Source organism: Mesoplodon mirus (assembly GCF_964341445.2).
Source record: "Mesoplodon mirus genome assembly, chromosome: 11".
Taxonomy (NCBI): Eukaryota; Metazoa; Chordata; class Mammalia; order Artiodactyla; family Ziphiidae; genus Mesoplodon; species Mesoplodon mirus.
The window spans coordinates 38,209,885-38,235,382 of record NC_138987.1 but is presented as its reverse complement, the minus strand read 5'-3'; the positions used below and the strand labels follow the sequence as shown (position 1 = coordinate 38,235,382).

The following is a 25,498-nucleotide window of genomic DNA, read 5'->3' as shown; positions in this document are numbered from 1 at the left end:
TTGTTCTTGATAAGCATTAAATATCATTTCGAAACCTCACTCCATGGAATACTATCTATTTGTATGTTTTTCATATTATACTAAAAGAAAGTGTTATATATATAAAATATATAAAAATTATCGTCATACCAACAAGTCTGAACAATTATAGACTGTACCTAAAACAAGACCAGAGAAAAGAGGAATACATCTTAGTACAACCCCATTACATGAGTTGCCAAAAGTTTGTATTGACAGTCATGAAAAAGATACACAATTAAGTTGTATACCAGACTTCCCTGGTGGCACAGTGGTTAAGAAGTCCCCCTGCCGGGCTTCCCTGGTGGCGCAGTGGTTGAGAGTCCGCCTGCCGATGCAGGTGACATGAGTTTGTGCCCCCGTCCGGGAAGATCCCACATGCCACGGAGCGGCTGGGCCCGTGAGCCATGGCCACTAAGCCTGTGCGTCCGGAGCCTGTGTTCCGCGACGGGAGAGGCCACAACAGTGACAGGCCCACGTACCGCAAAAAAAAAAAAAAAAGAATCCCCCTGCCAACGGGTTCAATCCCTGGTCCGGGAAGATCCCACATGTGCGCAGAGCAACTAAGCCCACGAGCCACAACTACTGAGCCTGCAAGCCACAACTACTGAGCCCGTATGCCTAGAGCCCATGCTCCGTAACAAGAGAAGCCACCACGAGAAGCCTGCACACCGCAACAGAGAGAAGCCCCTGCTCAACGCAACTAGAAAAAGCCCGTGCACAGCAACGAAGACCCAAAGCAATAAAAAATAAATAGATTTTTAAAAAGGTGTATACTATTCCAGAGTTCCTTAGAAGAGCTTAAAATAACTTATCTATACACAAAATAAATTCAGAACAAAAGATTTAAAATATAATAATAAAAAGACAACTGATAAAAAAGATCTCCCCTTTGTAAAACATTCAGTGTAAGTTCCAGGAAGACAGGAGCTGCTTACCACTCTTTACCAAATTCCCATCACACAGTGCCTGCCATAAAGCTGAACGAATTTGCTTTGACCTGACTTCAGACTACAGATTAGTTTTCCTTAACCAAAATCTAGCTGAACAGGATACAAAACCACGCCTCTAGTTTCTTCAACAACCAACAAACCACTACCATTCCACCTCTGCCCCATCCCTGAGAAAGAGGATGCAAAAAGTATGGATTAACCTAGGTTTCTCATCCTTGGCACTATTAAACATTCTAGGCTGGATAATTCTTTGGGGGGGAGGGGGAGATTGTCCTATGCACTGTAAGACGCTCAGCAAATCCCTGGTCTCTCCTTGTAATACCAGTAGTAGCTCTAACCCATTTGTGACATCAAAAAAGTCTCCATATATCACCAAATGTTCCCTGAAGTGCAAAACTGTCCCTGGTTGACCTGTTGACAGTACTAACTCATTATATAGATTGAGGTGTTTTGAGTTTTAATTCTCCAAGTAGTTTTAACATTGAAAGGGCAATTCTGGGTATTTAAAAATTAAATATACTTGAATCTACAACTGATAATCCTATTAAAAATAACCCATCCATCAAAGACAAGATACCACTTGAATAATGATCGTGTTGGTCCAGTTACCCTTGGTTCATAAGTGCAATTCTTCCTCTATGTGTCCTTCCTGTTCTTTTGCATTCTATCATGGCACTGAAATTAACATGTGTGTCTATCTTTCTCTCCTCCTCTCCTGCCATCTCTTCCCCATCACCACCCCTCACCCCACCTATGCACCCAGACTGTAACTCCGGGAATAACATGTCTTACCACTTACATACCAACTCCTTGCCTAATGCCCAACAGAGATAAGCAACTGGTCATATTTTAGTTGAACTGAATTATATCCCAGGATCTCAGGACATAATTTAGAGTCCAGATTTTTACAGACCTATTCTCTTTCCTCTGGAAAAACCATGTGCCCTTCCATCATAAAAATAAAATGTCTCATGAATAGTTGTGGAATATGAATAAGGTTTCAAATAAAATTTACCTGACATCACTACTCAAAAGGCAACTGCTTAATATCAATATAATGATATATTTCCTTCATTATTTCCTTCTATTTACATAATCACAATATTGGAATCATATATACTTTTTTTAAAAAAAATAAATACATTTATTTATTTTTGGCTGTGTTGGGTCTTCATTGCTGTGCATGGGCTTTCTCTAGTTGCAGCGAGTGGGAGCTACTCTTAGTTGCGGTGCATGGGCTTCTCATTGCGGTGGCTTCTCATCACTGAGCACGGGCTCTAGGCACGCAGGCTTCAGTAGTTGTGGCATGTGGCTCAGTAGTTGTGGTTCGCAGGCTCTAGAGCACAGGCTCAATAGTTGTGGCACACAGGCTTAGTTGCTCCGCAGCATGTGGGGTCTTCCCAGGCCAGGGCTCGAACCTGTGTCCCCTGCATGGGCAGGTGGATTCTTAACCACTGTGCCACCAGGGAAGTCCCCATATATACTTTTAAGCGATTTTGCATTCTACTTTCCCCCTGGAGTATACAAGGAAACATTCCATCATCAGCATATTTTTAGTGTTAAACATTTAGAAAAAAATAAAAATAATCTCTACCTATTTAGAAACTTAAAAAATACACATGGGGTATTCCCTGTCAGTCCAGTGGTTAGGGGTAAGCCTCTGTGCTTTCACTGCTGAGAGCCCGGGTTCAATCCCTGGTCAGGGAACTAAAATTCCACAAGCCGTACAGCACAGCCAAAAAAAATAAAAATAAAAAAATAAAAAAATAAAAAATACACAGGGACTTCCCTGGTGGCACAGTGGTTAAGACTCTGTGCTCCCAACGCAGGCAGCCCAGGTCCGATCCCTGGTCAGGGAACTAGATCCCACATACATGCCACAACTAAGAGTTCACAAGCCACAACTAAGGAGCCCACATGCCACAACCAAGGAGCCGGTGAGCTGCAACTATAGAAGCCCGCCTGCCACAACTAAGACCCGCTGCAACCAAATAAATAATATTTTAAAAATTAATAAAAAATAAAAAATAAAAATACACACATACGTAAGTGATAAAGGAGAAATCACAAACTGAGAAATGATAAAAATACTACATTTCAAAACTTAAAGGTTTATGTTAGAAAATAAAGCTTGAAATTAACAAGTATCCAAGTTATTATGTTAAAAAAAGAACAGTAAGAAAAAGATGATCAAATATAAAAGCAATTAAACAAAATAGAAAAATGGAGATAGAACTGAGAGGTTATTAACAAAATCAGAATTTGGTTCCTTGAAAAGAGTAATAACAGATAAACTTCTGGGAAAGTTAAGGAAAAAAGACAATAAAAAGAGAAAGTGGTCCTACTAATCAATTTCACACAAAAAAACTGAAGAGAGAAAAATGAATAAATTCCTCATAAAATACTCAATAGGGCTTCCCTGGTGGCGCACTAGTTGAGAGTCTGCCTGCCGATGCAGGGGACACGGGTTTGTGCCCCGGTCCGGGAAGATCCCACATGCCGTGGAGCGGCTGGGCCCGTGAGCCATGGCCGCTGAGCCTGCACGTCGGGAGAGGCCACAACAGTGAGAGGCCCATGTACCACAAAAAAAATAAAATAAAATAAAATAAAATACTCAATAAACCTCAATCAAAAAGAAATTATATAGAGTAAGTGTCCTAGCTTCTCCAACAAATCAATGGCATAAAAGGGGGAAGGAAAAAAAAAAGAGAGAATGAGAGAAGCTGTTATCATTCAACAACCAAACATACCTCGTTTGGATCCTGATTCGAACTAACTGGAAATACATTTTAAGAGAATCAGGATAATACAGACTGAATAGTGAGTAACATTAAGAAATTATTAATTTTGTTGGGTATGACAATAGCATAGTTAAACTAAGTCCTAAGAGACATATATTTAAGTATTTCTAGTGAAATGACAAGTCTGGGATTTGCTTTTAAAAACTCCAGCAGGAAAAAAAAAAGGGTGGGGGGTGGACAAAATGATCAGTAACTTGAAGTAATAGGCACATGGGAGTTCTTTCTACTGTTCTACAAAATTGAATTATCCCATTTAAAAAAATTTAAAAGGAGACAGAGAAAACCTGAATAATCCTATTACTATTAAAGACTCATTGGTTAATTTTTCCCATTAAGACCAGATCTAAATATTTTTACAGGCATGTCCTACTGAACTTTCAAGGAAAAGACAATTCAACCTTATACAAACACTTCTAGAAAATAGAAATACTCTAAAAACCACACATGGCCAGTAAAAGAAAAGGAAGTCATGAACACAGAAGCAAGAATCCTTTTTAAAAAAGAAAAAAAGAAAGACAAAAAAAAGATCAGTGTTTTATAGATGTAATATCATGATCGAGTTGGGATCATCTGAGGAATCCAGAAGGGGGTTTGCATATTCACCGTAGTTAACAAAGGAGAAAGAAAACATTAGATCTATCTCAATGACTATAATAAAAGCATTGGATAAAAGTCAATACCCAATCACAATTTTTTTTTTTTTGTCTGCATTGGGTCTTCGTTGCTGCACATGGACTTTCTCTAGTTGGAGTGACTAGGGGCTACTCTTCCTTGTGGTGCACGGGTTTCTCATTGTGGTGGCTTCTTCTTGCTGTGGAGCACAGGCTCTAGGCATGTGGGCTTCAGTAGTTGTGGCACACAGTCCCTAGAACAGGGGAGCTTCAGTAGTTGCAGCCACAGGCTTAGTTGCTCCGTGGCTGCAACTACTGAGCCTGCGCTCTCGAGCCCGAGAGCCGCAACTACTGAGCCCGTGCTCCACAACGAGAGAAGCCACCGTGATGAAAAGCCTGTGCACCGCAATGAAGAGTAGCTCCCACTCGCCACAACTAGAGAGAGCCCGCACACAGCAACGAAGACCCAATGCAGCCAAAAATAAATTAATTACTAAAAAAACTGATGAGAAGGATATATGTATAACTGAATCACTTTGCTGTATACCTGAAACTAACACAACAGTGTAAATCAACTATACTCCAATATAAAATAAAAATTAAAACAAACAAAAAAAACTGATGGGGCTTCCCTGGTGGCGCAGTGGTTGAGAGTCCACCTGCCGATGCAGGGGACATGGGTTCGTGCCCCGGTCCGGGAAGATCCCACATGCCACGGAGCGGCTGGGCCCGTGAGCCATGGCCACTGAGCCTGCACGTCGGGAGAGGCCACAACAGTGAGAGGCCCGCGTACCGCAAAAAAAAAAAAAAAAAAAAAAAAAAAAACTGATGGGAACTTCCTTAAACTGATAAAAAGGTCTCTTCCAAAACCTAAAAACTGACAGCAAATATGGATAATGGACCAACATTAAAAGTAGCCTCTTTAGGGGCTTCCCTGGTGGCGCAGTGGTTGAGAGTCCGGCTGCCGATGCAGGGGACACGGGTTCGTGCCCCGGTCTGGGAAGATCCCACATGCTGCAGAGCGGCTGGGCCCGTGAGCAATGGCCGCTGAGCCTGCACGTCCGGAGCCTGTGCTCCGCAACGGGAGAGGCCACAGTAGTGAGAGGCCCGCTTACCGCAAAAACAAAACAACAACAACAACAAAAAAAAGTAGCCTCTTTAGCATCAAAACAAGACAAAGATACCCATAACAACCACTTCTATTCAGTGTGGACTGGAGTCTCTAGCCAAAGAAATAAGAAACACTCATGAGTCAAGATTGAAAAGGAAGAAACACAACTTTACTGTATGCAAATGATATAACTGTCAACATGGAAAACCCAAGGCAAAGAAGTAGAAATAGTGAGAGGGTAGCAAGGTGATTGAACATACCACAAATACAGACAAATTAAATTGCACTTCTATACATGAGCAAAAAATGATTAGAAATAATTTTAAAAAAACACAATAGGGGAAAAAAGATCTGACAACGTTATTAGAAAATATGTGTAAACTGTGAAACTAAAGACCACCTAAACAGGACTTCCCTGGTGGTGCAATGGTTAAGAATCCACCTGCCAATGCAGGGGACAGGGGTTCGAGCCCTGGTCCAGGAAGATCCCACAGGCTGCGGAGCAACAAAGCCCACGTGCCTAGAGCCCATGCTCTGCAACAAAAGAAACCACCACAATGACAAACCCATGTACCAAAACAAAGAGCAGCCCCTGTTCACCACAACTAGAGAAAACCTGCGTGCAGCAATGAAGACCCAATGCAGCCAAAAAAAGACCACCTAAATAAATAAAATAACATCACAAAATCACAAGTGTCTGGGTACAAATCCTCAGTGTTATATAAAGACATCAATGCTTCCCCAATATGGATCTAGATTCAATGCAATGCCAAGCAAAATTCTAACAGTTTGGACTTCCCTGGTGGTGCAGTGGTTATTCATCCCCCTGCCAATGCAGGCAACAAGGGTTCGATCCCTGGTCCGGGAAGATCCCACATGCTGCGGAGCAACTAAGCCTGTGCGCCACAACTACTGAGCCTGCGTTCTAGAGCCTGCGAGCCACAACTACTGAGCCTGCATGTCTAGAGCCCGTGCTCTGCAACAAGAGAAGCCACTGCAATGAGAAGCCTGTGCACCGCAACGAAGAGTTGCCCCCGCTTGCCTCAACTAGAGAAAACCCGCGTGCAGCAACGAAGACCCAACATGGCAATCAATCAATAAATAAATTCTAACAGTTTTTCAAAGAACCAGACAAGATGACTCTAAAGTATACACGGAAGAACCTAGTTTCCACCTCTGTGTTACAGGAAAGTACCCACTTCATAGGTTATTTGTGAGAATTCAATGAGTTAATATAAGTAATTGGAACAGTGCCTGGCATATATTGAGCACTATGAAAATGTTACCTCTTATTATTTAGTGGAATCATCACTCTATTAGTAGATAAGACTAGCTCATAACAATGAGAACAAAGTTTTATCAGGCACTTTCAATGTGTCAGGCATCGTCTCTGTGGCTCCTCAATAACTGTATTACTCTCGTTAATCCTCTAACAACCTCAGAAGTAGTTAATAGCCACATATATAGAGTCCATTGAGGAGAAATCAACTTCAGTAATACCAACGTCTTACTCCAGGCCCTAGTCTTGAGAACTTTAATATAACCTGTACTACAGCCAAATCTGCTGCACTTGGTTGCTGTTTCATGTTTACTATGCAAAACATTTAACATCTCATTACAAAGTGAGGCTCCATTATGAAGCAGACAGGAAGGCTGGCATTGGTAGACCGTGACAATAAAGGTTATAGGGTTGTTTTTTAATGACAATTCTGTATTTTCAACAGACTTAATTGTAGTGTCCACTACAAAAGATCCACTCAGGTTTCAACTCAAAGACAGATTCAAATACTATTTCCTAAGATGGCTCACTTTGTTACAACCTCAACTATGCACTCTGTATCTTCTATCTTTTGTTATAGCTAAGTATTTATGCGCATCTTACTTCTTTACCAAATCATAAGTACTTGAAAGATAAGGGTCTCATTTAACAGATATTTACATTTCCCATAGCACCTAGCACATGCTCAAGGAGTAAATTTGATAATAAACAGTTCCAGCAATTCTGCAATTGCATACTATAATTATTTATATCTGATTGGCAGTTCACAAATTTATAAAAGTTCTCTTAACCTTTCCTTAAAACTTGTAATTTTCAATGACTATATTAATTTGGAAGATTATGTAAAAAAGTCATATATACTTTGACCCATAATTAAGCAGACCTTATTTCATTTGATATCATTGACTGTCAATATTACTCCTAAGCTGTTTTGATTGTGCCTCAAAGTTCTGGACATTTACGATTCCTAAATGCCATCAGCCATCACCGGTATCTAACCTGGCACAGCTCAAAGGGTCCAAGTACCTGGATTTAAACCCAATTCTACAAGTTGACTTCATTTACCAGTTACTTTCCAACTGTGAGCTCATGTTACTTCTTCTATCAGAAGGCAGTAAAACTTATTCTACCTCCTTCATGGAGTTGTTTTAAGAACCAATGAGATGGGTCTTAAATATTTTAATAGATTCTAAAGCATATAAGTTATGCGTCTATAAAAAATGTTTAAATTTATTAACCCCCTTTTTAAAAGTTATACACACCAGGTGGGACAGAGCAAAGGATCCTTTAGGATCATCTAGTAGTGTTTATTTGGAAACACAGACAGAATAAAAAGCAGAACCTTATTGGGTGAGGAGGAATTGGGAGAATGAAGATGGATTTTCCTCAGGCCTCTTAGAACACTGCCCCTCCCAGGGAGGGCCCAAGTTTGAAAATTACTGATTCTCTCATATTATAGATGCAGTAACTGATGCATCGCTGGCTTCCCTAAGATTGTACTATTTTGTTATTGAATATGGACTCTATTATAAAGTCCCTGGATCCCAGTCGAATATTCTTTCTATGTAAGTAAGCAAACAGACTTCATTTTTAGCAGCTGTTTTAGATTATTCAACATTATGAGAACTATAACTTTTCTAAACATTTTTAAACTGAGAAAACAATTTTTTAAACAAAATTTAAGTATTTCCAGACTAAGAAAAACTACTCGAACTGTAAATAATCAATTCTATACTGGTAGGATTAAGAGTACTAAAGCTCAAAAACCTAATATGTGGATTTTATTTTAGCCATCAAATTTCCAATCTTTCCCCATTAGGTCCTTCTGCAAGGGGCTTCCCAGAAAAAAACCTGGCCGCAAGCTCAAGAGCAGCATATTGGGAAAAGGCTACTAAAAACAAGAGACTATGTATTTAACCAGTTTGTCATGAATAGCAAATAAAACCCAATGGTCTAGGGCTTCCCTGGTGGTGCAGTGGTTGGGAGTCTGCCTGCCGATGCAGGGGACACGGGTTCTTGCCCCGGTCCGGGAGGGTCCCATATGCGGCGGAGCGGCTGGGCCCGTGAGCCATGGCCGCTGAGCCTGCGCGTCCGGAGCCTGTGCTCCGCAACGGGAGAGGCCACGGCAGTGAGAGGCCCGCGTACCGCAAAAACAAACAAACAAACAAACAAACAAAAACCCAATGGTCTAAAACTAGTAGAAATGCAAGTCTCAAATTAAAAGCAATATGTATGAAGATGCAAGGGAAAAATAATTAGAAATTTAAATGCCATAATTTAAACAAATCCTACTGAACAGTGGGTTTTAGTACTGACCAGCCTCAATCCACCCCTCTTACTAAGCTCCTCAGGTTCTTCCTTTTTGTTCAAGGAAAGGGAAAAAAATAAAGGTTCACATAAATCACCTTCTCAGGCCCCCATCTCAACTTGCTCTTCATAGGGATTAGTTGAGATCAGTTGAATAAAATTTACGTGTTCAACAAATAAAAGAAGCAACCTAGAGGGTCCTACACATAATAGCTTGGGATTTTTACTGTAGAGAGAAAATTGATCTACTAAAGAATTTTAAGCAGAAATATGATATGAACAAATCTGCATTTATTAGAGTCCACTGAAACAAACAAGATGAAGAATAAATTGGACAGACAAGTCTAGAGTCAGAGAGACTGGTGAGGAGGCTGCTGCTAAAGGGGCATCAAAGAGGCCAATCAAAAGACTCTCTGACTATAGTTAGGGAGTTAAGGAGAGAAAAAAAGAATGACTCCTAAGTTTCTGGCTTGGATAACCTAAGAGTACAGTTATCCGTATGGGCAATCAGAGGAATACATGGCAATGTGAGAGAGAAATGTGGAGCTTAAGTCAGTGTCAGACATTAAGGGGGCCACTGGAAATGCCAGTATTTAAGGGACATGACCTTAACCCGCAAAGCATGCTACAATTCAACATTCCCCAGCCCATCCACCAGGAATCCTGGAAATCAGTTTCCAAGAAGGAAATGTTAGTGGTGTTCCATGCTCGACAGAAAATTCACTAAATATAGGTAATAGGAGGTATTTAGTAAACTAGGTAACAACAAAAGCCAGACTGCAATGGACTGGGAAGTAGAAAGTAAATGACAGCGAGTACTTCTTCTAGATATTAAGGTGAGTTCTTACATATTTGATTTGCTGACCCCCCCCCTTTCTCTTTGATTAGACATTTACAAATCTGAAATTTATCCCATTACCTTTAAACTATCCTATGACAAACATTTCAAGACAGTATCACAAACAACTTGAAATGAACAAACTCACACTATCTCCAGTAAGACATTTCCTGCTTACTTTCTAAAATATCAACTAATTAACATCATCGGCAGGCTACTTCTACCAAATAGTTTATTGACAAATTCCCATATATGGTTCCCAGATGCGCAAATACAAAATGACTTTGAGTAAAATGTTTCTTCGGGACTTCCCTGGCGGTCCAGTGGTTAAGACTCTGCTCCTACTGCAGGGGGGTGCAGGTTTGATCCCTGGTCAGGAAACTAAGCTCCTGCGTGCAGTGCTGAGTGTCCAAAAAAAGAAAGTTTCTTCATCTGAGTGTACATTCAGTCCAAACACGGTGACACAAAATGTGACTGACATAATTAAATCTGATTTGAAAAGTATAGCATAATATATTAGGTTTATCCAATGAACTGTGTATCAGAAATGTGATAATTTAAACAAAAACGAATTTGGATTGAGCATGTGGGAAACTAGTATTGAGTCAAAACATCCTTTCATTATTACATACTGATTCTGTAGGTCACTCTTGGTGTCTTCTTAGTTCTGTGGTCTTCACAGCAGATTTAGCTATATCATCTATTATAAATGAATACTCAACTCACTTAGCCTTTCCAAAAAAATCAAAAGATCAAGACAATTCCATGATACATGAGAAATTAGACAAATGTTCCCCACCAGGAAATATATAAGTGAAGTATAACCTTCAAAATTAGGATTACTAACAATATAATCCCAAATACTGCACTATCTGAGTATAAACAGAAGATTTTAAAAAGTTACAAACTAGGATGCAAAACTGAAATGATTTTGGCTCAAAATCTAATTCTAGGGCTTCCCTGGTGGCGCAGTGGTTGAGAGTCCGCCTGCCGATGCAGGGGACACGGGTTCGTGCCCTGGTCCGGGAGGATCCCACATGCCGCGGAGCGGCTGGGCCCGTGAGCCATGGCCGCTGAGTCTGCGCGTCCAGAGGCTGTGCTCCGCAACGGGAGAGGCCACAACAGTGAGAGGCCCGCATACCGCAAAAAAAAAAAAAAATCTAATTCTACTGCATAACAGTACCTCTTTCAGTTACAAATTTTTTTCCCATTTAGAAGGCTGCTCAAACACTATTTGCTGAATAAACAGGCTTATTTTTGTACTTCAGGTAGGCTGAATTCAAATAAAAACTCAGTTGGGTTTTAAAACGGTGTACATTAAGCAAAATACCCATACGAATTTTTCTAAAACTAGTCAATTCTCAAGTATCCGCTTAAAAGACAGAATTCATCCATCAACTCTCCTCCTTTCAGTTACTTTTCTCTGTGGCATTAAAAATGCTTTTTAAAAATGAACATCCCAGATCTCAAAACCTTTCTTTCATCCCAGTGGTGAGACCAGAGGACGAGTAGGAACTAGACAAGTGAAGAGTGGAGAAAAGGAGAACAGGTGAACAACTCAAGCTGAGCCACAGCAATTGAAGTAATTCAGAGGAGGGGGAGCCAGGTGAGTGATGAGGTGGGCAGAGATCTGAGATTTAAAAAAATAAGGATTAGAGATGAAAGTCAAATCTACAGAACTTTAATAATTCTGAAAACAGTTTGGCTAGACATGAAAACTATCAATCTCACAAAGATCTCTCCTTATTGGTTTAGGGCACTTCTACTCTTATATTAACTCAGCTGTTTTGGGTGCTTAACAAAGTATGACGTTTTAAAACACCGTGGCCTTTAAAATGAGGTGATTTTATACATTTCATGAATTTATCACGTTAAAATAACCATCCTAACTTTCATCCAGTACTTTATTTCAGAAATGGTATTTAATACTCTGTAGACGAAGCAGAATTAACCTAATCATAAAAAAACCCACCTATCAAGGAAGGAAAGGTGCATGAACACTTAAAACTACAATATTGAATTTGAAGGACACTAAGAAAATATAACGAGGGCTTCCCTGGTGGCACAGTGGTTAAGAATCCACCTGCCAATGCAAGGGATACGGGTTCGAGCCCTGGTCCGGGAAGATCCCACATGCCACGGAGCAACTAAGCCCATGTGCCACAACTACTGAGCCTGCACTCTAGAGCCCACGAGGCACAGCTACTGAAGCCCGTGCACCTAGAGCCCGTGCTCCGCAACAAGAGAAGCCACCACAATGAGAAGCCTGCGCACTGCAACGAAGTGTAGCCCCCACTCGCCGCAACTAGAGAAAAGCCTGCATGCAGCAACGAAGACCCAACGCAGCCAAAAAAAAAAAAAAAAAAAAAAAACCAAAACCAAAAAACAACTGGTAACAACCAGTGGGTTATATACAAATTTGATTGAAGATGATAATCAATATTAAGTTTCACAGGATCACATAGCTATGCATGTTGGCAGCTGGTGAACTGTGAAAGCTAATAGAGCCAAAGGGCAAAAGTACAGGTTAATTTTCAAAATATGCATTTTTAAAAATTAATTAATTGGTTGATTTTTGGCCGTGTTGGGTCTTCGTTGCTGCACACAGGCTTTCTCTAGTTGCGGCAGCGGGTGCTACTCTTCGTTGCGGCGAGCAGACTTCTTTCTCATTGCAGTGGCTTCTTTTTGTTGCGGAACACAGGCTCTAGGCGTGTGGGCTTCAGCAGTTGTGACTCGTGGGCTCTAGAGAGCAGGCTCAGTAGTTGTGGTGCACGGGCTTAGTTGCTCCACAGCATGTGGGATCTTCCCGGGCCAGGCTCGAACCCATGTCCCCTGCACTGGCAAGCAGACTCTTAACCACTGCGCCACCAGAGAAGCCCGAGTATAGTAACATTTTGAGAGAAGCTTTGCAGTGAGGGTTGGATTTGTTTGCCTAATTGGGGTTTGTTCCAAGGGAATGCCTATAGGGAATTCTAGATGGTGAAGCTATCGCACCAATTCTTAAAAAAAAAGAAAAAGTCTCCTAGAAATTGTATATCTGTAAAGAAAAAGGGGAGAGTGACTTTAAAAAAAAGTCTGCTACATTTTCTACATGCATGACAACTGGTAAACAAAACTTGGATCTTAAGAAAATAAACAATTCACTTTGTTAACTACAATTTACCAAAAACTTCAAAGACAAATGATAAGTGCATTTCAAGAGATAAATGACAAACCCTAGGTCTTCCTGCCATTAGGTTCCCTCCCTGCTAGTGATCCTGTGAAGTGTCACTAGCATTACTCTTTCCCTGACCATGTCACTCTTCTCATAAAATTTTTATCCAGATGGTGAGATGAATGTCAAATTCCTTAGCATATTTGTCTTTCCCTATTAGGACCCTAACATCCTTTTCCATCTGTCTCCCATGAAAACATTCCACCGTATGGTCTGTTCCAGTCACATAAAAATCACTTGTATTTGTTCCACCTGAAATACCACTCCAACTTTCCCTACTTTTTTTTTTTTTTTTGGCCGCACCGCATGGCTTGCGGGATCTTAGTTCCCAAGGAGGGACTGAACCTGGGCCCTCGGCAGTTAAAGTTCTAACCACTGTACCACCAGGTAATTCCCAACTTCTAAGAAAAGTTAGGTCATGCTCTCCTACCCCCATTTTAATATACATTTTCTATATGAAGTTTTCCCCCAATACTCCAAACCCATTCTGTCAGAAATAATCCCTATCCTCTGTCTTTATCTAAAACATTTAAAACTTGTCAGAGTAGGGCTTCCCAGGTGGCATGCCGCAGAGCGGCTGGGCCCGTGAGCCATGGCCGCTGAGCCTGCGCATCCAGAGCCTGTGCTCCGCAATGGGAGAGGCCACAACAGTGAGAGGCCCGCGCACCGCAAAAAACAAACCAACCAAACAAACAAAACTTATCAAAGTATAACTCATGGGAAAACTGTGTGGATATGTGTACTACCAACTCCACCAGATCCTAAAGGCTTTGAGAGCAGAAACTGCACCTTGATTCATCTTTACATTCCAAATACCTAAAACTTGGTGGGTAGTCAATGTTTCTTGGCTCGAATGAAAGGTGCTCCAAATGCAAGTAGTGACTACCCAATTCAGGAGAATCACACAACTTCAAAGTATGCAAATTTAACTCATAACAACCCCTCCCCTCATCCATATCCATACACAAACACTTCTCTAAGTATTGAATAAATGACATCCTCACCAATTCTGCTACCCAAGCTTGAAACTTGGGAATTACCCTTGATTCCTCTATGGCAATATCCTGACACTAATTAATCCCCAAGTTCTGCTGGCCACCCATGTTCTCTCAAACCTTTTCGCTTCTTTCCATGTACTAATCCAGGCCACCCTCATCACAGCTGGAATTCTGAAACAGTCATCTCACTGGTCTCCCTGCCTGTTTTCCCCTGTTCCTTTCCAAACCATTCCTCTCTTTAGTCAACCATCTAAGGTACAATTCTGTCTATCCATTTAAAAGACCTAAAAAAAATCTAAACTCCAATAAGCAGTAACTCCAATAAATCCAGCAAGATTGGCCCCTTGCTCACCTCTACAGTTACATTTCTTGCTATCCCCCAGACAGATGAAATTTACAGATTCCATGACAGACCATCTCTTGTTTTCAACCTGGGCTCACTCTTAGAAATGCTATATCCTTCAAATCCCAAGATCAGACACCGATTTCCTCAAAAAAAGCCACTGGAGCAACAGTAGCTACAGGTTAGGTACCCGTTTCTCCCACTGTACACTGTGCAAATACAACACTGTACACTGTACATATACAACACTGGTCACATCAGACTTGAATGTCGTTCTTTCCCCTTATCTACAAACCCCAGGAAGGAAGGGCCCATGTCTTTCTGGATTACCAGAGTATTCCCTGTTTTGAGATGAAATGCTGGGCATACAGAAAACGTTGGTCCAATACAGGACGTTGGTCCAATACAGGACAACTGGCAGCTTGTCAACTCTTTTAAACTAGTGTTTTTCAAACTGTGAGTCACAAGCCATAGTGGGTCATGAAATCAATATAGTGAGTCACAACCACCGCTTTTTAAAACATGAAATGCAACAGAAAATATCAGAGTATATTATAAGTAGTAAGGCTAGGTAGGATAAATATTGTTTGCTCACTTGCTGAGACAGGGTCTCTGGTTCTCCATGTAAAATGTAGTTCTTACTTGGGTGTGGTCAAAAGATACTGAAAAGCTCTGCATTGCGCCTTCTACTTTTCTTCCTCCTCCTTTAAGAAAGTCTTCTTTTAAGACCCAGATAATGCACTTCGCTGGTGGCACAGTGGTTAAGAATTCACCTGCCAATGCAGGGGACACGGGTTCAAGCCCTGGTCCGGGAAGATCCCACATGCTGCGGAGCAACTAAGCCTGGGCTGAGCCTGCACTCTAGAGCCCGCAACCCACAACTACTGAGCCCGCATGCCACAACTACTGAAGCCTGCGCCTGGAGTCCGAGCTCTGCAACAAGAGAAGCCACTGCAATGAAAAGCCTGCATACCGCAACGAAGAGCAGCCAGCACTCGCCACAACTAGAGAAAGCCTGCGCACAGCAATGAAGACCCAACGCGGCCAAAAATAAATATAATGATTAAAAAAAAAAAGACCCAGATAAACAAATAAAAAATAATGTTCAACCACATGATTCTTTAGAAAAAAGCCATTCTTATCTTGAGCATTTCCAATAAGAACAATCTGCTTTCTTATTTCTCATTATGCCTTAAATATTTATGCTCATTTCAATTACTTACATATACAAGACTTCCCTATGTGACAATATATATACTTTTATTTTAACCACTGCTGCCATATTCTTATACTCTCAAAAAACTTAATCTTTGAGTAGATGATGTATACGCTAACTCTGCACCTTAAAAGTAAGGCTCTGTAAGCCTTACTTCTAAGACCACTCTCAACTTCACACATTTGGTTTTCTCTTTACCCAATCTATCTGTATACCCATTAAAAAAATCTAGCACTGCTTTTTTGGGATATATTTAGCAGTAAAGTTAAAAACAGTTAACACTTAATGAAAACGTACTATGCTGCAGCAAGCACTATCCTAAGTATTTGACAAAGAGAATTCTCATTTACTATTCCTTACCATAATCCTACAAGGTGGGTACTACAGGTGAGGCAGCTGAGACAGAGAGATTAAGTAACTGGCCCAAGGCTCACAGGTAATAAAGGCAGGTCTGGGATTTTAACTCTACTAGTCTGACTCCAAAACAAATTCTCTCACCACTCACTTTTTTCCAGTAGTTTAAATTTTATACTCTCTCAACTAAATTACTCCTAATTGCCTTTTGGAGGATTTATTTTAAAAGATCTACATCTAGGGACTTCCCTGGCGGTCCAGTGGTTGAGGCTTCGCCTTCCAATGCAGGGGGTGCGGGTTTGATCCCTGGTCAGGGAGTTAGGATCCCACATGCCTCGCGGCCAAAGAGCCAAAACATAAAACAAAAGCAAGGCTGTAACAAATTCAATAAAGACTTTAAAAATGGTCCACGGGCTTCCCTGGTGGTGCAGTGGATAAGAATCTGCCTGCCAATGCAGGGGACACGAGTTCGATTCCTGGTCCGGGAAGATCCCACATGCTGCAGAGCACCTAAGCCTGTGCACCACAACTACTGAGCCCGTGTGCCACAACTACTGAAGCCTGCGCGCCTAGAGCCTGTGCTCTGCGACAAGAGAAGCCACCGCAATGTGAAGCCCACGCAACCGCCATGAAGAGCAGCTCTGACTCGCTGCAACTAGAGGAGAAAGCCTGTGCGCAACAACAGAGATCCAACGCAGCCAAAAACAAATAAATAAAATTAAAAAATAAAAATGGTCCACATCAAAAAAATCTTAAAAAAGAAAACAAAAAGATCTACATCTAAAAACAAATGATATCCAAATTGTTCAGAAGAGGCTTAAAACCTCAATGTTTATTCTCTTAAACATTTTTTGAGACCAGAGCAATAAAATATTTTACCATTAAAATTTCAGAAGAAAATTACCATCCATTTCATGAAAAAAAATCATCTGCAAAAGCCAATGTTTTAAATATTTTACACGTGTCATAATTTAAGTTTCAACTTGCCCATTAATTTCTCTAATGCTTGCCACACTAAAAAAAATTCAACTTCAGAAATTCTCTAAAGAGGAACCCTAAAATTTCAAAAACACACAAAACAAGTTGTCTTATTTTTCCATTAATTGATGGGTGTAAGAATTGGCAGAATAACTCTTGAATTGTTTTTGTAAATATACCAGGAAGAAGCATTTTACACTCCCACTTGCATCTGCAACATTCTTCCTACTCTTTTTTTCTTTTCCTATTTACCACTTAATGTCCTTACAAAAACACCACTAGGCACTAATTTTCAACTTCTCGTTTTAATCCCCCCCTTTATAGAACAGACTAAGGAAAAGGTAGAAAGCAAAGTAAAACAGAGAAAACAATGCCAAAAGGCAACCAAGGCAGAAAACTTTTCCTCCCTCCCCATCATCCAATCACTGGACATGCGAATACATTTCTTACCTCTGTAACAGAATATGAACTCCAGCTGAAAAAGGGAACCCTTGTTGTAACACATACAAGATTTACAACGTAACAAAAGTCACCTTAGCTCACTATCCACCACAGATAGCTTTCTTGAAGCCCTATAAATGAACTTACAAACCCTTGAAAGTAAGCAACTGCCAGAGTTCAAGACACTTAGTAAAATGTTTTGCAATTTAACAGAGAGATCGGCAATACCTCGCTGGACCAAAGAGCGGTAACTCAATAACTTCAGAAGCAGAACTCTCATGTAAACGCTGATGCCCGAAAAATAAAATTAAAACACAGTATCACAGGTTTACGAGCTAACAAATAAATGATCTCCAAAAAAAAATTCTAGTTACATGACAAACCACTAAGACACAATGGTGTTCTGAGAAAGTAAAACTGACATTTAAAAAATCCTTGCCCATGGAATATCACTCAGCCATAAAAAGAAACAAAACTGAGTTATTTGTAGTGAGGTGGATGGACCTAGAGTCTGTCATACAGAGTGAAGTTAAGTCAGAAAGAGAAAAACTACTGTATGCTAACACATATACATGGAATCTAAAAAAAAAAGGTTCTGAAAGTGTAAAACAGATAGCTAGTGGGAAGCAGCTGCATTGCACAAGGAGATCAGCTTGGTGCTTTGTGACCACCTACAGGGGTCGGATAGGGAGGGAGACACAAGAGGGAGGAGATAGGGGGATATATGTATACATATAGCTGATTCACTTTGTTATACAGCAGAAACTAACACAACATTGTAAAGCAATTATACTCCAATAAAGATGTTAAAAAAATTCTTGTCACAAAAAAATCTATTGTGTACACTAATCTAGTGGTCAAAATGCAGATATATCTGCCCTGTGCCTTCAAAATGAAAACATAAAATCCAAGCCAATTTTGGCACATGGGTACACAGCAGGGCCACAAAACCATACCAAGACCAGAAGAATCTTTTACCCTACTAAATATGCCAGATCCTAATGCTGTCACATCTCTTTCCAGAGTCTGTTCTTTCAGCCCATACAGCATCAAGTGTTTACAAAGCAGTGACAAAACATGTCCTGTGAGCAATGAAGGCAATATATCATCCTCATCATTCCATCACTCAGGTGATTATCAGAAACAGATTCAAGAAATATCTGAAGGACAATGTATTAACTATTCTGGTCAATAATTTTACCAAAAAATTTTTGCAAATGGCTTTTATGATGGGGTGGTAGTGGAGGTGGTAGGACAGAAAGGCATTTGATTCCTCAAACAGGTTTGATCTAACCATGCCAAGTTAAATAATATTTTCAATGGATCAAGTGCAAAGATTGAAACAGGAACATAAAAATGCAAAAGTAGTAAGTCTTTCTCCCCATTCTAACATGTAAAACTGAAATGTAATTCAAATTATTTTAATCAACCTAGAAATTTTTTAGAAGAATCTCTGAAAATTAAATAAGTCATTTTTATTCTGCATCAGTGGATAACCTTAGAAAATCAAATTTTGGGATTTAAGCACTAATTTGTTTTGTAACACTTTAGTTTAGTATGTCAACCCAACTGGGTTCATTTTCTTTCCTATAAAACTGGCACATGCAAACACTCTTGACAGGTACACTTAACACTACTAAAACTGCAAGCCTCAGTCATTTAAAAAAAGTTTCTGGAGTCTAGAATTTTGGGATAATTTTGAACAGTTCTAAATGAAATTAATCATCAAGTACGAAGGAATAATTTACATTCACATTTATAAAATATGCGGTAACTCAGAAGTAAAAATGTAGAAATTACAAGTTTAAAATGTAATGTTTTAAAAAGTGAAGAGTCTGTTAAAAGTTGACTGCAAACTTATACTACACAGTGCTAGATGCAAATAAAAATCAAAATGTAATGGTGCCCAACTTGAAGTTCACAGGGGGACAGTATATTCTTAATACTCATTTCTCCCCTTCCCCCATCAAAAAATCCAAACTGGTTAGGATTAAAAATTGGATACCAAAGAATTCCTGGAGTAGAATCTTAAGGGGGGGGCACAAAAATCAACCTACACTACAAAATTGAGAGAAAGATAAACTCTTAGGACTCAGACTGAATTAATCTCAGTGCTGAGGGTTTTTTATTATAAAAACCCACTTGATACATTTAGTACTGTTACAATTATTCAAAGACATTTCAAGTAGCAAAACAGTTTCTGTGCATTAGTCAGGTGAGACACTACCAAAATTACTTAAAGTTACCAAATACACAGATCAAATATGGAGACTGCAGCAGTGCACCTGAACAGAGATATCTGAACAAGAGAGCACAGCCTCCCTTTCAGACCTTGCATTACTCTAAGACTAAACTGCTCAAATCAGGAGTCATCAAAACAATACAAAGAAAAAGTTTTCTCTACGATATTCCCAGTCACTGGCTAACTCAAATGTAAAATCCATCACCATATTACACAAGAACTAAAGAGCAAAAACCTCCACAATACACAAAAACTAAAGAAACAAAACAAAAATCTACAGGTGAAAAGTGTGTCTAAAGGTGATCTAAAAGTCCTACCGAGTGACATTTTAGTAAGTACAAAGGAATACAATACTCCACATGTGTATGAATTCTGAGGAAAAAACACAGGTTTAAAAAAAAATCCCTGAAGACTACAGAAACTTCAAGGAATGAGGACAGATCAGAGTTCATGTACTGCCAACGTTACAAGCCTGAAGCAGAGAAACTCTGCAAAAATCCTCAATCTTTGCAGGTTACCTTAAACTCAAGATACATCTTTCTTATAAAAGCAAAGAATCCAAAGCATTTGCCATATCCTTACGTTTTTCACCCACAGAAACGAGCCTACTTAGAACCATGCTTCTTTAGAAGTTCTCTACAAACTCAAAGGGTACATTTAACTCCATTATGCACTCTCACTGGCAGATGGAGGAATGACGTTGAGCCTGTTTTCTCAGGGAGTTAAAGAGATGCTCCGTAGTAAGGGGGAACATCTTGTAGACTGTCAGATGGCCAGCCATTCTTCGTCTTCATTACCCTGGCACCTCAAACAACTAAGACAGCAAAAGAGAAGGTCGGTGGCCATCAGGATAGCATCAAACTAACTGTAAGAAGGGAATGATGGAAAGAAGCCTCCCTGAATTTCTCTTGACAAAAGGGCTAGTCCACAAACGAGTGAAGTAAAAAATTTGAAGAGCTTTTTTAAACTGAAATCTGGGTCTCCACATATGTTTAAAGTGTAAAAAAGACAAAACACACAAATACAAAACCTACTGCACATTTTAAATTCCTGTATTATCAGTTCATGGTTGCAGTTCATGATTCGGACTCTTGCAACTTTTAATCTTGATTTCCAAGTACATAACTCCATAAAATCAGTTAGCCCCCCATCCAGCCCTCCTTCCAAAGAGAAAGTAATTGCAAACTGCAAAGAAAATGCCTCTGCTCTCTCCCAACCTAAAAGCCCCAGAGTTTCAGACGTTTTGGTCTGGCACCAAAGAAATGAGATGGAAAATGAACAGCGCTCCATATTGATTTTTAAAGCAAATGGGGGGGGGGGGCAAAAAAGCTGGGAATAGTAGATAAAATAATTCATACCAAATTTCGGGTTTGACGTTTAACTTCACGTCAAACCTGAAATCCTGGATCTCACACACACAAATAAATAAAACCAAGATTTTTTTATACCCTCATCCTCAACAGAAATTCTTATGTAAAGAGAAATTCTTGAAGAGTAGAAGGCAGAGGAAGTGGGACAAGTGCGATCAAGAAGAAAGGATTCACGATTCTTCATTTATCAACAACAGAAAAAGTAAAATTGCAAAAAAGGCCCTTACATTCAAATGCACTAGCATTTCCAAAATTAAACTGCATGGTAACAACAATAAAGGCCATTTCTGCAGCACCACTCAATAGCTCTAATTCCAGAACACATAGCGATATGACACAGTATTGCAATAAATATATTAGGAAGCAAAGAAAATGGTTGGGCTACTGGACGCCTTCGACCAGCTCATTCAAACACCTTTAAAATCAATCAAGAGGCAGAGAACTAGGAAGAGAGAGAAAGAAAATATGGACGAATAAAGCTGCGAGGAGAAAAAATTAAGGAGGTGGAAGGCCAGGGTTCCCAAGACTAACCTGTGCCATCGCTGGCGGACGCCGAGAGGGCCGGAGATGAGAGTTTAGGCCGCTTGGCTGAAGGCGGCCCCGGTTCCACCACATTCTCGGCCATTTTTAATTCTTTCGGAGATACGGGCGAGGAAAACGAGAATCCCCGGGAAATCTCTTCTTCAGGCCTGGGTCCCCGCCCGGATCCCTGGGGTGGGCTTGGGGGGCTCCGCCGGCCCCCAAAGGGGGTGGGGGAAGTTCCTTTTTCTCTTCGCCGGATCGCGGTGGCTGAAGAGGGATGCGGGCTCGATAGAAAAGGTAGGGGCAAGTGCGAGGGGCCGGGCCTGAGCCCAGGCCCGGAGGAGGGCACAGGCACACAAATGCGCCGAGCGCGTCCGCTGCAGCGAATCCCCGAGAACTCGCGGCTCTAGAGGCGCAGTCCACGGCCCGCCACGGCCGGCCCCTGCCCAGCCGAGGTCTCTCGGAGCTCCGCCGCCGCCATCAGCTTCTTCCTCCTCGGCGCTGTCCTCCTCCTTCTCATCGCCACAAGGAGGCGGGGGCGAAAAGGGGGGAGAGGAGGAGGCGACGAGAGACACTCACCTCCTCCCGGTGCCCCCTCCCGGACCTGAGCCCCCACCCTCCGAACCCTCCTCTTGCCGCCGCGCTCCGCGCCGCCGCCGCACCGGCCCCTAATGGCCGCAGAGAGCTCGCCCGAGCCGAGAGCCAGGCTGGCGCCGCCGCCTCACATCGCGCGGCGGGCGGCGGAGGCGCGGCGAGAACGCCGGGCGCGGAGCTTGCCGGCGCAGAGGGCCGAGGGGGCCGGGCCGAGCAGCGCCGCCAGCCCGCGCCGACGCCGAGGCCACCGAGGAGGCCCCGCTCTGGCGGGCGGCGCAGGCGGCTTCCTCTCGCGCCGCGCTCTCCTCCTTCGCCCTCCCTCCCGCGGAAAATAAATAAATACGGCCGCCGCTACGGCCCCCACCCCCGGCGGCCAGATGCCGGGAGCGCCCGCCCCCCGGGGCTCCGCTCGGGGCCGCCCTCGACGGCGGGCGAAAGCGCCGCGGGGCGCGGGGTTATGTAATGGTCCCCCCTAGGCGTCGACGCCGGCCCGGCTCCCGGGCCGCGGTGGGGGTGTGTGCAGGCGGGAGGGGGCTGGGGGTCGCCTCAACCCGTGCGCCCCGGGCCCCCTGCCACTGTCTCGGCCCCTGCTGCCTCTCTCCGGACCGGCTCCCCTCCGAACTCTCGCTCCCGCAGTTCGCACTCAGCCCGGAACCCCGCTTGCCCACTCTCGCCCGCTCCCTCTCGCCCTCTCTCCCCCCGAGCCTAGCACACAAACAAGATGGCGGCTGTTGTTTCTTCCCTCTGCCGAATCCTCCTTACAGGCTAGCGGTAGCAGCGGCGGCCGGAAATGAGCCAAGGCGGGGGGGGTGAAAAAAAGGGGAGGGGTTGGGCCTTCGGAGGGAGGTGTCAGAGGGCGGGGCCTGGGCCCGAGCCGCTCACACAATGGGGGAAGAGGACCCGGGGGCGGGACCGGCTCCAATCACGGGATCCGCCCAAGGCCCCTACGCGGTTGGCGCTTCCGCAAACTCCCCCGGCGTCACCCGGTGGCTCCCTTTAAAGGGGAGGATTTGAAGGGGGGGGGGGTCAGGGGCGGGCTTGGGATCTATTTTCAGTCGGTGGACACTTACGGGGGACTGTGTCTGGGTTGGGTCTCTGCGTAGGAGATCGGTGGGAACTGGGGGTGACGGGGCTGGCAGCTACTCGGGGAGGGCGCCAAGTCGCCGCACAGGTGGCCGAATGGGAACGCCATGGGGATGGCCCTGCGCCCCGGGCCCTTGGGCGGCCGGATTTCCGAACCCCGTTGAATTTACCAGGCAGGGGGAACCCCGCCGCCCGGTATTCCAGGCCAGAGACAGTGCGTTCCTCTCCATCGCTTTCCCAAAGGGACGGGCTCACATCCAAAAATCTCACCAATTACGAGTTTTTTCCTTTTTTTTCTTAATTTTACAGTTTTTTGACAATGAACATATATTATTTTGATAACCAGGAAACAAAAATCACAGCAGTGGGAAGATGTTTTAACACCAGATCTAAATTCACTTCTTACCCACCGTGTATCCACATTACCCCTACCAGTTAGCACTCTCACCAAAGGAGCCTTGAATTATTTTTCTGAACCACATCCAGGACCTGATGACATTTGAGGGTGTTTCTTTTAACCCACTCTCAAACCAGCTTAAAAAAAAGACCGTGTTTAGGCAGTGCCTTAAAGATAACGTAATTAGGGGGAAAAAGCAAAAACATACTGTGCTAAAGGTAATGTAAGGATGGAAAAAAGCAAAAATGTAACGATGAAGGAAAATGCTTGAATATAAATAAAATGTGGTGTGTGTGATAACAGTTTTGCAGAGGAGGGCCTTGCCAGCATTCTTTCACATTCCTACAGGTTACAGGATTCCTCTGTGTTTGGCCTTGGGTAAATTGGTGACAAGATCTCCCCAAGGAAACCCCCAAACCAGTATCTATGGAGATAGTTAAAAGCTTTTAAAAATATTTCAAATCTCATGGTCCTTAGGGGATGTATGCTTATTGTCCAGTATACTTTGGTTTTTGTTGATGCTGTTTATTGCCTTTTAAATGAATGAATAGGAGAATAAATAAAAACCTAGGAGTGAAAATCTTAATGAAGCAACTCAGGTTGCCAGCAAGGGTGAATTCTGTCCTGCGATTTCAGGCCTAATTTACCCCAAACTGCAGTGGAAAACCAGGCAAATTGAAAAAGACAGTACCGACTTACCTTGAGTTGTTACAGGATGGAGTCACCATGTTGGGCTAAGGTCAGAACTGGCCTTCAGGAATGATTCAATTATCTTTAATAGTTTATACCCACATTCACAGTAAAGAGGACAGAGGAAAGAAATGTGGACAACACCTGGAAATTTTGCCTGTAATTTCCTCGTGGGAGGTGGCTCATCCGATTTTTTGAAGAGTTCCTGACCTTTGGGAAAAGATTTGCCTAGTTTTGCAGAGGATGCAGCTTGAGGCTAAACAGCATTCAAACAGCCCTGGCCCATCTAGCCCCAAATACTGTGGGACTAGGTACAGGAAACTTATCAAGGAAGATCTGAGGAACATCTCATGAGAAAATTCTGCAGAGAGGAGTCAGGGGCCATGGACCTGCCCGAAGGGAAGGCTCTGCCTGCTGTGAATGGGGAATTCTGAAGCGTGGCACTCCTGCCTGGGATTGGCTCCTCTGGGCCTTTACCCTCAGTCTGACACTGAAGTCAGTCCTATTGGGAGTAGCTGGAGGAATGTTATCAACACAAAAGGCAATCAAGGTGAAACTGCAGATGTTTTCAAAAACACAGAATTGAATCTTCAGCTTGGATTATATCTAGCCTGATCAAATGAAAATTTAATCCATTGTGGAGTGCTACATGTAGGTGAAGAGAGCGTTCCTGAAGAAGCAATTGCCTGTTCGTGCGGTGGCTGGGTGGTGGGAGAGAATGGGGAAGGGAGACACACCAGACAGTAGAGCCTGGCAGGTAAGAAGTCAGCCAGGACTGGGTTTAAATTCTGGCTCTGTCACTTGGCAGCTGTGTGACTTGGCTCCTCATTGGGAAATGGATTTCTTGATTAGACCTACTTTACTGCTGTGAAGACTAAACAGGATAATTCATGAATAATGCTTAACACAGTGCCTGGCATACAGTAAGTACATAATACACCTTAGTTGTTTCTGGTCATTCCTTCTAAAAGGGAAAAGGTCTTACCTAACTCAGAGAGTTGCTAGGAGAATGAAAATGAGATCACTGCATGTAAAGTGATTAGCAGTGCCCAGAGCCTGGCGATTGCTCCTGGGCTACCACACTGGCCTCTCCATAGTCAGAAGGAAATGTCTCACAGGGTCGTCCAACTCCTTTAAG

The 25,498-nt window shown here is 42.5% G+C and overlaps 1 protein-coding gene across 1 annotated transcript in view; it reads right to left on the bottom strand.

Annotated features, from left to right (window-relative positions):
- The window catches only part of EP300 (EP300 lysine acetyltransferase), a 74,639-nt gene extending 52,801 nt beyond the window's left edge, over positions 1-21,838 (bottom strand). The window contains exon 1 of the mRNA XM_082635665.1: positions 21,606-21,838. Coding sequence (XP_082491791.1) covers positions 21,606-21,699 — 94 coding nt within the window. The 5' untranslated portion in view covers positions 21,700-21,838. The remainder of the gene's footprint in view (positions 1-21,605) is intronic.
- Between the last annotated feature and the right edge of the window lie 3,660 nt (positions 21,839-25,498).